Genomic DNA, 11,650 nt, shown 5'->3' on the forward strand with positions numbered 1-11,650 from the left:
AGTTTCTCCCAAGTTCTGGGATTACAGTCCAACTCCCATCCTTCTCCATTCATCTCGATGTAGCTCGGAGGCCGGACTCTTGACGAGAACAGCTTCTGCTCAGGTCGACGCGCTCAACGCAATCCGTGAAACGGCCGAATCAGCCGCTGCTAATGCTACAAAGCTTCCTTTCAACCCTTGGAGGGCCATTTACATTTGTGGGTACTGAGCCAGGTTCTGGTGCTGCTTTTTTTTTTTTTTTTTTCCTTAAAGGCTACTCATCCTGCTCATCCCAGTCCCCGCCCTGCAGCTCTTCCGTTGGCCTAGGGGTAGGAAGTACGCCTAGGCGAGGCGTGCCCGTGCCTTGGGCTCCACGCCTTCCGCCCTCTGATCAATCAACAGCGAGTGCAGCCTTGCGACCAATCAGAAACTGCAGCGGCAGATCAAGGCCTGCCTCTCTGAGAGCGCCCTCGCGTCTCATTGGTTGTGGCTCAGTGCCAGCCAATGAGCGGTGCCACCGCAGGCTGGGACTAGAGCTGGTTTGTGCCAGGTGCCTCCCTGGCGGAGATGCAGGGACTGCTTGAACCTGGGCGCTGCTGCAGGTGTTACTCGGTGGCTGGCTCAGCAGGCCGTCGAGTCATGGAGAATTAGAAGTGCTTTATTCAACAGAAGTGTTTATCCAAACAGGCCAATCATGATGGGTCAAGGCACCGCTGCCCGCACCCATGGCCAGGGCTGGTGTCCTCCCTGCGAGGGTGAGGCCGGCTAGTCATACATCAAGTCTGTGGTGGCTTAGGAAAAGCCTCCGGAATGGGGGCTCTCCAATAGCTGCCTCTGGGCGAACTTTTGAGGGCCTTCCAATTTAGGGTGGTGACCCCCTACATTCTCTTCCTACTTTCCTCACTTTGTTAGAGACTAGACAAAGCAGACACCTGCAAGGGCCTAATGTGCTGGTGAGTGCTAACGCACCAATTGAGCTAACATGTCGTCGTCGTCGTCGTCGTCTTCTTCTTCTTCCTCTTCTTCTTCTTCTTCTTCTTCTTCTTCTTCTTCTTCTTCTTCTTCTTCTTCTTCTTCTTCTTCCTTTTGTTCTTTTTCGATAACATCTGTCTTTTTAAATAAATATTTGTTGATTTATTTATTGTATGTGACTACACTGTTACTGTCTTCAGACACACCAGAAGAGAGCATCAGATCCCATTACAGATGGTTGTGAGCCACCATGTAGTGGCTGGGAATTGAACTCAGAACCTCTGGAAGAGCAGTCAGTGCTCTTAACCACTGAGTCACCTCTCCAGCTCAATATCTGTCTTCTAAGGGCACCTTAGAGAGAGGGGGGCCAAGGGAGGGAGGGAAGAAGGGAGAGAGAGAGAGAGAGAGAGAGAGAGCCCTGGATGGTCTGGTACTTGCTCTGTATCAGACTCATAGAGATCTGCCTCCAGAGTAAAATAAGTCTTTTTTTTTCTTGACCCTTTATTTATTTTCAGATAAAATTTATGGTACAAACTGGACATGTGCAGTAATATACCCTTTCCAAATGGGTATGTGTAGTCTCCCTAATAAATCCCTTATCCTTCTTTTAACGGAGAACATTTCCTAAGAAATTATTTTCATGCTCTCCTGGTCTTCTGCAGAAAATAAAACTTTCTCCATTCTTTATGTCCGACTTTATTTATTTGGACTTGGCCCTCACCAAGACGCAAACTCCTTGAGTAAGGTTACATCTTCTCAACAGATTAATTCCCGCATATTGTAGGAGGTTAAGAAGAAAGCTTGAATTTTCAGATTGCGGATGCTCAAATAGGGCGTAAGAAGGAAAGATGGTCAAGTTCGCGTTGAAGGAGTCTTCAAGGTCTTTAACCAGGACAGAAAGTTCAGAGTAGGCAGAAAAGGGCAAAATCTGTAGCCAATCAACACCGTTGGCTGGTTACATGACTACTCGGCATCTCAGCTTCACGCCTTGCCATTTATACACATTCCGGCCAATCAGAGGCAAGGCTAGGGTTCCCCAGCCAATCCGCTGCAAGGAGAAGCCAGTTGCTTCCCTGGCTGGTCAGCACCCGACAGGCACCAATAAGAGAAGAGTAGGGCCAGAGCTGCAGCCAATCAGTGTCCGCCTCAGGGTCCAGCGCACCGAGGCTGGTGCACGAGCTGGCCTCGAGCCCCTGGCCTTGCGTTGATCCCCGCCTCGTAACGGCCACTCTGGCCTCAGCTGCCCTCCAAGTGGGTGAGGTTAATGTGAGAGGAGACCAAACTGGTGAGTGCTACGGCTTTCCTTCCTTTTTCTTTCTTGGATATTGGGCCCAGCCCAGAGAATGGTAGGGCTGAGGTGGCGATACCATACCTCCAGGGATATCGTGGAGGATCCGAAGATAGAGTTAATGGCTTTAGGTCGTGTGGCTCTTGGTCATTTTGGGGGCCCAGGTTGGACAGGAGAGGCAATATTGCCCTCCGACTTTCGTTATGGTCCCCAAGGCCAGCGGAGAAGCCGCCAGCACTGCCTGGCTGTGGCAGCTGGGGGGAGCGGCTTGTGGTTCACTGGGGTGCACGAGGCGGAGATTTTTCTGGGGTCTTTGGACCCAGCTCAGGCTGGAGTGAATGTTCTTGCGGTTGAAAGCGCACTGGTAAACGATCAGTATCCGTTTGCCCAGGCCTCACAGATGGTTGTTTCCCTGACTTGAGGTTGACGTATTTTGGCATTGGATCCAGAGTGGACAGTGTGATCAGGAGGTTCTCTGGTTCTCTGGAGGTTCCGGGGAGAAAGCCGCTAAATCCCAGACGAGCCAATAGGAACTGATACTTCCCTGATTGGATCTGTGGCTTTTCAAAATCTGGGGGTGCCCAAACCTTCCCATGACCTTGACCCTGTAAGTATAGAGCAGGCATACCGGCCTGTGGAGAGAGCTGTGTGAGACCCTCTGTGCTTTAGGGAACCGTCTTCACGGTGATGTTTTAAGTTGCTAATTTTGCTTGATCCTTTTGTTGTTGTCATCGTTATTGTTGTTGTTGTCGTCGTCGTTGTTGTCGTCGTTTAACTTATGGGGCAGTGTGTTGACACCTAATTTCACCTGGTTGTTTCACAGTGTTAAGGTCTTCCAGGTACTTCGGGATACATCTAGAATGTAGCTATGGAAGACAGAGCCATGATTCGACTTCCACAGTCTGTTTGCTTGTGAAAAGCACCAGGAAATGTGTGCACATGTGTGTACATGTGTGTGTATACGTATGTAGCGGGAAGAGGGCCAAAGGGATTGCAGAGATGAGGAGAATAGGCCCGGGTGTCACAGCATTCTGTGGGATTCGTTTTGTTAATTATTCATATGTGAAATGGTATGAGTGTCCGAGGTGGTCAGTAAAGGGCTACCCCCATGTCTGGATGGTGAGGTCCTCAGAGCTTAAGAACCACTGGAATAGAGCAGACTTTATTCCATACTATGTACGGATTCTGGGTGAGACCACAGATTACCCATTTCCCCCGCCCACCCCCCAACCCCCCACCCCCGTGTTTGCTATAGGCCTCACACACTGACCTGCACACCCATCCCTAGTCAATACAGAACTGCAAGTGTGTATATCTGTTACAGATGATCAGGCTCATGGGTGGACAGTGGAGGCCCATCTGGACCCAGGGTCAGGGCTCAGCAGCTTTTGTCCAGTAAACTCTGGATTCCCAGAATATAGTCTAGGTGTGTGCGTATCTGTCTGTGTGTGAGAGTGTGTGTCTGTGTGTATGTATGTGTGAGGGTATGTATGTACATGTGTAAATGAATGTATGTGGTGGGTTCTGTCAGCACCCAAGTGGGTGGGTACTTCCTTGATGCCCTGGGACTCTTCAGCCCCCCAAGGAGGAACGTAGCCCAAGGAGGCCAAAGTGGAGCCCTCTGCTTGGGTTTAGGTAAATCTTGATATTTAATACTCACTGTGAAGCAGCCCTCATAAAGCGGCTGAGGATTTGGGGAGAGTTTAGCCCATAATAAGACTGAAGAAGGGCTTGTGAAGATGAGTTGGTGCCTATGTTTCTGTTGGCCAGCCCAGTTCCTTTGTCATCTAATCCACAAAAGGTGAACTACCACAGGGTCTTTGATTCCCGGTTCAGCCCTTTCGGGTATTGACTGTATTTTGTTCTTGGGTTAAGCTGAGTGCCGGGATTTTCTTTTATTATCTATTCCCCTGTGCTGGTTTAAGGGAAGAAAGGAATTCGCTAGAGGCGGCTCTCTGCTCTGGTGTGCGTGGGATGCACTTGCCTCCAGTGAACAGCTCAAAAATTCCTCTCAGATTTGGATACTTGGTCTTAATACATGCACATACTGTGGGGAGTGTGTGGACCTTCATTTGGGGAAAATGTGCTGTTGGGAAGATTTCCGTTCTAACAGTTTTTTTCTAAATTGAATTCTGTTCAGCATGGCTTGGGGAATAGACTCAGTATTTAAGACACCGGGAGTGGGGGTGGGGGGGGGTGAAGGGAGGTGTAGTGGTTCATACCTATAGTCAGAGCTCTCGGGAGGTGGGAGGTCTGATGGGAGACCAGCCTGGGCAGTCTGAGTGTGAGTCTACCTCAAAACTGAGAAGGGTGAGGGAAGATGAAAGGAGACCATTTTCATAAAGCAACCACCCTGGCATGCTGTGATAAGTCTGAGTTTAACTGGAATAGTTACATAGAATCAGTACTCGTTACATTGTTACATTAAGCTGCGTTTTGCATTACAATCTAAGCTTTGATTTTGCACTGGGGCTGTGTGCTCTGAGCTCCTCACACATTGTCCCTTATTGTTTCATTGGTCAATCTTACAGGCAGGAGTAAAATATCAGACCTCAAGTTTGACTCGGTAATACAGGGATTAAAGACAACAGAAAAGCTGGTATGACCGCTCCTTCCTAGAACCCCCAGCATTAGGGATGCGGGCAGGAGTTCCGTGAGTTTGAGGTCAGCCTGGGCTATAGACCTTATCTCAAAGAACAAAGACAAACTAACAACAAAACAGTGTGGCGATCATCCCTCCTTTTCCCACACATTTTTCTTCCAATCACCTGTCCAAATCTATGCACTTTAGCTTCTGCCTGGACACAGGGTGTGTCCTAATCGGTGAGTTCTAGACTCTATGCCAGGGAGATGGTGCTCTCTGCATGATCCTGGGAAGCAGGAAATAGGGACAATTTTGTTGTTTCAGACAGGGTCTCATTATGTGGTTCAGGTTGACTTCAAACTCACAATCCTCCTGCCTTAGCCTCCTGAGTGCTACGATTATCAGCAAGTGCCACTTTTCTCAGATGGGAGACATTGCAAGAACAGTATGTCAGGTTATAGATCAGAGGCCAGATGCAGCAGGTTAGTTAGTTTGGGGAAGGATCGAACTTGAAATTACGCTTCATAAAGAGCTTTATTAGAATACTGAGCTTGCCGCCGCCGGGCAGTGGTGGCGCACGCCTTTAATCCCAGCACTTGGGAGGTGGAGTTCTGAGTTCGAGGCCAGCCTGGTCTACAGAGTGAGTTCCAAGACAGCCGGGGCTACACAGAGAAACCCTGTCTCGAAAACCAAAAGAAAAAAAGAAGGATACTGAACTTGTGAGAGATGGAGCATCATCCTACAGTAGCACGTAGAGGTGTTGAAGGGGGAGCCTTCCTTCAAAATCCTAGAGAGGTGCTTTCTTAGGAGAGAGCCTCTCTGTACCCTGTAATGGGGGGGGGGCTGGGGGTCCTGAAGAAAACGTATCTAGTCTACCTGACTCCTGGCATTACATGGAGCCAGGTATTAGATGGAACCACTACCTTATCTTGCAGTTGCAAAAGGGCAGGGTCTGCCAGGCCATAGCACAGCAGGGCTTTCTAACTCCATCCCGGAGAGCCAGCGGGAGAGCAGCAGGGGGATGTGGCAACTACAGGCTCTGCGATCTAACAGTAAATAGTGTCTCTACTCTTGCAAGTCAAAGTGCTCGCTGTTGGATCATGGCTTAATGCCAAGAGTCTGTGATTGCTTTTCCATAGCTGTAGGAAGAGGCCAGGGAAGGCCCCGAGTGTCACCAGCATAAGGGCTTAGGTGCACAGGGCCTTGAAAATGCCTCTAAGGGCTCGTTCTCTAAGGGATATCCTTACTGTGGGAAGACACCAAGTGGGAGGCAAGATGGGGTTTCCTATTCTTCTGGGCCTTTTGTTTACTCAGTGGGGAACCCCCTGGCTCTTTTCTCAGTGCCCCGAAAGCCTACTGTCAGTCCCCACAGACTGTCTCTGAGTGGCTCCTACTTGTTGGTCATCAGTGGGTAAAGCATGTTAATGGGGCCGCTGAGTCACTGGCAGCAGGGAGGGGCTTCCTCCACTGGGCAGTGGTGCTGCCATCAGACCCCCGTGCCTCTCCCTCTACAACTGTGGCTTCGCCCCACTTCTTGTTTTTAGAGACTGTGTGTTTTTGTGTTGGAGGAAGGTTTGTATCTGTTTGCACGTCTCTCAGAAGGCATTTAGTACGCCTTTCACATAGCAGTATCTAGTATGATCCTGAGTGCGTGATGTTAGGAATTAGAAAGCTCAGAAGTGGAAAATATTTAACGTTCAGAGGAGCCGATGAACACAGGGGTGCCATTTGCATTTTCCCTTTCGCTCTGACTCATCTTCCCCTATCTCCACCCTACTACCCCTTCACCAGCCTCACCCACCGACACACCCTGTCTGATCTAGGAGGATTGACAGCTGCCTGCACCCAAGCTAGAATCAGAGGTTTGGAGGGATAGAGTAATAGAAGCCTGGACTGAACACCCTGGAGTCTTGGAGCCAAGGGAGAAAAGCAGATCTGTCAGCTGTTGGCTCTAGGAGGGGCCAGAGGCCAGGGAGAAACCTCTGGGGACTCAGCCGATTCTGGCACCACAGCAGCCTAGCCAATGTCTGGCCTGGTTCTCCTCTCCTTATTTATTCCATATGTATGACATATTAGACACCTGCCACAAATTAAAAGATCAGCTTAAAGGATCAGACTGATAGAATGGTAAAAAAAAAAAAAATAAGTAAATTAAATGAAAAGGAAAAAACAAACAAACTTGAGTCTCAAACCCTTTTTATGCCTTCCTCAAATTAAAAGAGTACCAAAGCTGGGTGTGGTGGCACTGCTAGAGACAGGATGATAGAGATTTTAAGACCAGCCTAAGCTACACAGGAAGAAGGAGAGAGAGAGAGGTGGGGGGGGGGGGAGGCTAAAGGTGTCAAAAGAGGTGGAAATATCCAGAGACCTTGACCCCTTGAGCAGAAAATGAAAGAAACCCCTGGTTTTGATTTCAGAGAAATGTCATTTGTCATCAGCCCAGAAAAAGGAGATTTTTCTCTTCGAAGACCACCACAGGCTTCCTGGGGTTGCCCCCCACAGAGTCTGCTGGGAGGATCTGAGTCACACACACCTAGTCTTTGCTGTGGTCCAGAGGACAAGGGTCAGTCTCAGAGCAAGTGAGGCTTGATACCAACCAGAGGAAAAGGGAAGAGGCTTGGCCTTTCATCTCCCCACCGCTTCGAATTCTGTGTTTCTCTCCTTATACTTCTGAGGGCTCAGAAGCGCTCTCCAGCTGCTGCCCGCTACGGCCACCTCTAAGATGTAGAACTGAGAGCAGCTGAGTGCTGTGTGGTGCTCACGGACGGCTGCCTCATGCATGGCACTTGGTCTTCACCCCAACCTCAGGCGGACACCATAATTGATGCATGAGGTGACTGAGGGAGGGATGACTTGCCCAAGGTGACTCAATTAGTTAATGGCAGAGATGAGGCTTAGACTCTGACTATCCCAAAGTCCCTGTCACCACAGGTTCACATCTTCGACTATGTGGAACTCAGAAGTGAGTTAGGGTGAGGGGCAAGGCCGTCTGGCTTGCTAAACGTTGATGTGTAGTCTCTCTTATAGGTCTTAAGCAGAGACAGTAAAGCCCCACCCCTCTGGGGGACTGTGGCCGACTGATACTTGGGATGACTGAGGACAGGGGTGGGGCCAGCTGGGGGTAGGTGGGCAGGAGCCCCAAGAGCAGTAGAGAACATGCGGTACTAGGAGGCAGCTACAGCTACAGCTACGGAGGTGAGTTTCTCTCTCTCTCTTCAGATGAGGTTTTCCTCAATTCGAACCTTCTTTCTTTCTACTCCCTGCCAACCTGCCTGCACCCCTCACCCCAAGGTGTCCAAGTAGTTCCTCATTCCTCCCTCCCCTCCCCCCACCATGCTGCTTACTCATGACAGTCTGACAGAGTTAGGCTTGCTAGACGCTAAGACTCTTGGGCTCCCATCCTTCTTTCTGTCCCGGGCGTCAGTATTCTTGGTGGCCTGTGCCACGATGGTTTTGATGTGTGATTAAACTCTTGATTTGTTGGGCACTTTCTCGGTGTTCTTTTTTTTTTTTTCAGCTTATGAGCTTATGAGGAACTCAACCATTCTTTATCCTCATTGTGAGAGGAAATAGCTTCCCCTTCTCCTGTCTCCTTTTCCTTTCTCTTCCTCAGGCATCAAAGCCTTCTATAAAACTCTTGTGTGGCTCCCTTAACTCATTGGATGGCAATCTTTTCTAATTCCTTTTCCCAAGGTGTGTTCTAGAAGCTTCAGTCTTACAGAGACAATAGTGTGACGCCCTAGGGTCTGCTCTCCTGCCACGTGAGCTGTCTTGGTGCCTTCTCTAGCTCTCTGGGCTCACGCTGGGGGAGGACCCAGAAGCTTCCTGAGCTCTCTCAGGAGTCACTTCAGTCATAAATGCCAGGCTGTTCAGAGGCTATCCCTTCAAAAGAGCTCTGGGAAGCCAACACCTTCCTGAGGCTGGGAGTTTGCTACCTACACCAGCCCTAAACCCACTGCTCTGCTAACTGCCTGGCTGGTGCTCTTCAGCTCCCAAACCTGACCCCTGGCTCAGTGTGCATTCTCCTAGTGTGCATCCCCACAGCTGGCCTCGGCTTCATTTATTTGATTCATTCAAGACAGACAGCAGCAGTCTGTGCCCAGACACTCACTCACTCTCCCTTCCCCTCCACAGGCCTGAGAGTATGCGGTTTCTCCCCCCCTTCTGCCATGGACCCCTCATTGTGACTTTCCTCTCAAAGCTTGTGGTGAAACTGGTAGATTAGCGGGAACAATGCCCCAGACTCCTATGAGACTAATCAGCCCTTATGGCTCTGATAGGTTGGTCCAGTTAGCTGCGAGGCTGCGGCCAGCACTGTGTGACACCCTGATCACCGTAGGAGGCCTGGAGTTCCCGGCTCACAGCCTGGTGCTGGCGGGTGCAAGCCCCAGGCTGGGCTGCAGGGGCCGGTGGGCTCTGGCTGAAGGCATAAGCCCTTCCACCTTTGCTCGACTCCTGACCTTTGTGTATGGAGAGACTGTAGAGCTAGAACCTGGGGAGCTGGGGAACCTTGAAGAGGCAGCCAGAGCCTTGGGGGTACAGGCCTTGGAAGAGGCATGTAAGAGAGCTCAAAAGGGCAAGTCAGAGGACGAGCTGGACCCAGGACTGGAGAGGCACCAGCAGTTAGAAGAATTCCCGAGGGGTTCTGAGAGAGGACTGGGGGGCCCTGGAGAGAAACAGAAAGCAGAGAAGGATTTTAGAAGTACCAGGAGAGAACAGGAGATGCCACACGAGCTCAGAGAGAGCCCTGAGATGGCGGGAGTAACTAGGCTGGTAAGCTCAGAGGAGGCATGCAGTCCAGCCCCCGGGGGCTCCAGGGCAGCAGAGAGGAAGCCAGGAGAGCTCATGCAAAGGATAGCGAGCGGCCAGGGCTCTGAGGAGAGTCTTTGTGGGTGCCCTGGTCCCCGTTCCCCACCAGGTCCCCTCCTAACTAGCCTCATTCCCAGGCCCTGGTGGGCTGAAGCCCCTGGGTTAGGGGAGGGCCAACCCGCTCTGTGGAGCCTCTTGCTGTGGCCGTCCAGATATGGCGCCCCCTTCTCCCATAGTATCCCCATCACTGCGGCCTGGCAGGTCTGGCCTCAAGATCAGAGGTGAGTGAGGGGCCGAAAGGAGGACTTCTAGTCAGGGAGGGAGGGGCTGTGGAGAGGCGGCGTGATGGGGGAAGGTACCACATCTCTGTGTCCTGTGTACATCTCCTGAGTTAGAGACAGCAAAATATTCTCATCACAAGAGAGGCCAGAGTTGGTTAGGTTCTCAGGCTTTGCCAAGGCTGTAATTCTTCTCCATCCAGGATCCCACTGACCTTGAGCCACTCCAAAGGTCTCTGGAGTCAGAATCAGCTGGCTTCCTCTAGCCGCACTCCAGGTAAGCCCCTCAGTATTCCACACAGGGCGCTTGCTTGCCCAGCGGCTGGGCTCCAGGAGTCCAGCCTTAGCAGGGCCCCTACTTCACTCTGTTTCCAGGATCTCTTCCCCAGGGCACTGAAAAACTCAGCCCTTGGGAGATAGAAGAGTCTGGGCAAGGGGACACAGGTAAGTAGGGTGAGAACTACTGCCCCCCCCCCCCCACCGAAGCTTTTAATTTCTTGTTTGGACATTGTATTGATTCGGCCTCAGGGATTCTGGGTCACGCCATTTCTCTGTCCACACAGGCACACTGGCAACCTGTGTGAGTCAAGAGCGCACACTGAACTGCCCGTCTTACCAACACCCTCCCCTCCCCTCTCCTGCTCGCCCTCGGCCCTATTCTTGCTCTGTCTGTGGAAAGCGGTTTTCGCTCAAGCATCAGATGGAGACACATTACCGAGTCCACACAGGTATGGGCATCTTGCCCAGTGTGCATTTGTCTTTCTCGTTTCCACCGCTGGTCTGCCAGCGCCTCCCTTGCCCTATTGCTCGACGCAGCCCTAGCTTGGTCAGCCTTTGCCCATTTCTTCTCTGGCTTTCTCCTCCACCTGTAGGAGAGAAGCCCTTCTCCTGTAGCCTCTGTCCTCAGCGCTCCCGGGATTTCTCTGCCATGACGAAGCACCTGAGGACACACGGGGCTGCTCCCTATCGCTGCCCTCTGTGCAGGGCTGGCTGCCCTAGCCTGGCCTCCATGCAGGCGCACATGCGCAGCCACTCGCCTAGCCGGCTGCCGCCTGGATGGACCATCCGCTCCACCTTCCTCTACTCTTCCTCGAGGCCGACACGGGCCTCCATCTCTCCCGGTAGTCCTACCTCCTCCACTGCCACCTGACCGGGTGTTGCTAGCTTCTCTCTGGCTTGACAAGAGTCCAACCAAAGAATGAAAGGCAGAAGGGCTCAGCCAGCACCGGTGCTAGGGCGGCCTGGCAAATTTAACCGCAGAAGAGCCGCGGGACAGGGGCTACGAACCCTCTCCGGATGAGCGAGTTGCAGAAGCCTCGGCCAGCTGACGAGTCCAAGTTAAGGACAGTTAACTTGGTGAAGATGAACTGGGGACTGTCAATTTCATCACAATAATAAAGTTTCCTGTGCTCTCCAGTGAGGATGAGTCCGGACTTTTCCTCTGCGCTAGGGGGTTCCCACCCCTTGCCCTGTAGCGGCCCCTGCTGGCCATTCACCATTCATCAAACAGGGTCACACTTTTCACTCCCGGGGGCTTCCTATAATTCCCAAGGGCAGCCCGCCGCAAAGGCGCTCCAGACCCTACGGGAGGGGAAAGGGGGCTCTGAGGCGCCCCAAGACTCTGGTTCCTTCCACAACAATCTACCGCGCGCGTGGTCTAGGGCTGGAGAGGAGCGCAGACTCAGGTCCCGATCTCGACCATCGGTCTGCTCTCCTCCTAGTAAGGGACGGGAGGCCAGC

General features: G+C 51.7%; 1 protein-coding gene across 4 annotated transcripts; it reads left to right on the forward strand.

Annotated features, from left to right (window-relative positions):
* The first annotated feature begins 7,275 nt into the window (after nucleotides 1-7,275).
* On the forward strand, nucleotides 7,276-11,330 carry Zbtb32 (zinc finger and BTB domain containing 32). 4 transcript variants are annotated; one of them, XM_052166316.1, is made up of 7 exons: nucleotides 7,278-7,656; nucleotides 7,851-8,018; nucleotides 8,958-9,913; nucleotides 10,114-10,187; nucleotides 10,286-10,354; nucleotides 10,474-10,638; nucleotides 10,783-11,330. In XM_052166316.1, exons 3-7 carry the CDS (start codon nucleotides 9,057-9,059, stop codon nucleotides 11,058-11,060), a joined length of 1,443 nt encoding a protein of 480 aa, XP_052022276.1. In that variant the 5' UTR covers nucleotides 7,278-7,656; nucleotides 7,851-8,018; nucleotides 8,958-9,056; the 3' UTR covers nucleotides 11,061-11,330. The 4 variants fall into 4 exon arrangements, with proteins under 4 accessions (XP_052022292.1, XP_052022276.1, XP_052022267.1 ...); XM_052166307.1 differs by having other exon boundaries at nucleotides 7,278-8,018; XM_052166332.1 differs by lacking the exon at nucleotides 10,286-10,354 and having other exon boundaries at nucleotides 7,276-8,018.
* The last annotated feature ends 320 nt before the right edge of the window (nucleotides 11,331-11,650 follow it).

Source organism: Apodemus sylvaticus, chromosome 1, assembly GCF_947179515.1.
Source record: "Apodemus sylvaticus chromosome 1, mApoSyl1.1, whole genome shotgun sequence".
Lineage (NCBI taxonomy): Eukaryota > Metazoa > Chordata > Mammalia > Rodentia > Muridae > Apodemus > Apodemus sylvaticus.

Bases quoted from the DNA above. Each gene is read 5' to 3' on its own strand.
- Zbtb32 (XM_052166307.1), top strand. From the start codon at position 9,057: ATGCCCCAGACTCCTATGAGACTAATCAGCCCTTATGGCTCTGATAGG. The intron at 10,188-10,285 runs GTAAGCCCCTCA...CTCTGTTTCCAG, and splicing joins TTCCTCTAGCCGCACTCCAG to GATCTCTTCCCCAGGGCACT. The intron at 10,355-10,473 runs GTAAGTAGGGTG...CTGTCCACACAG, and splicing joins GTCTGGGCAAGGGGACACAG to GCACACTGGCAACCTGTGTG.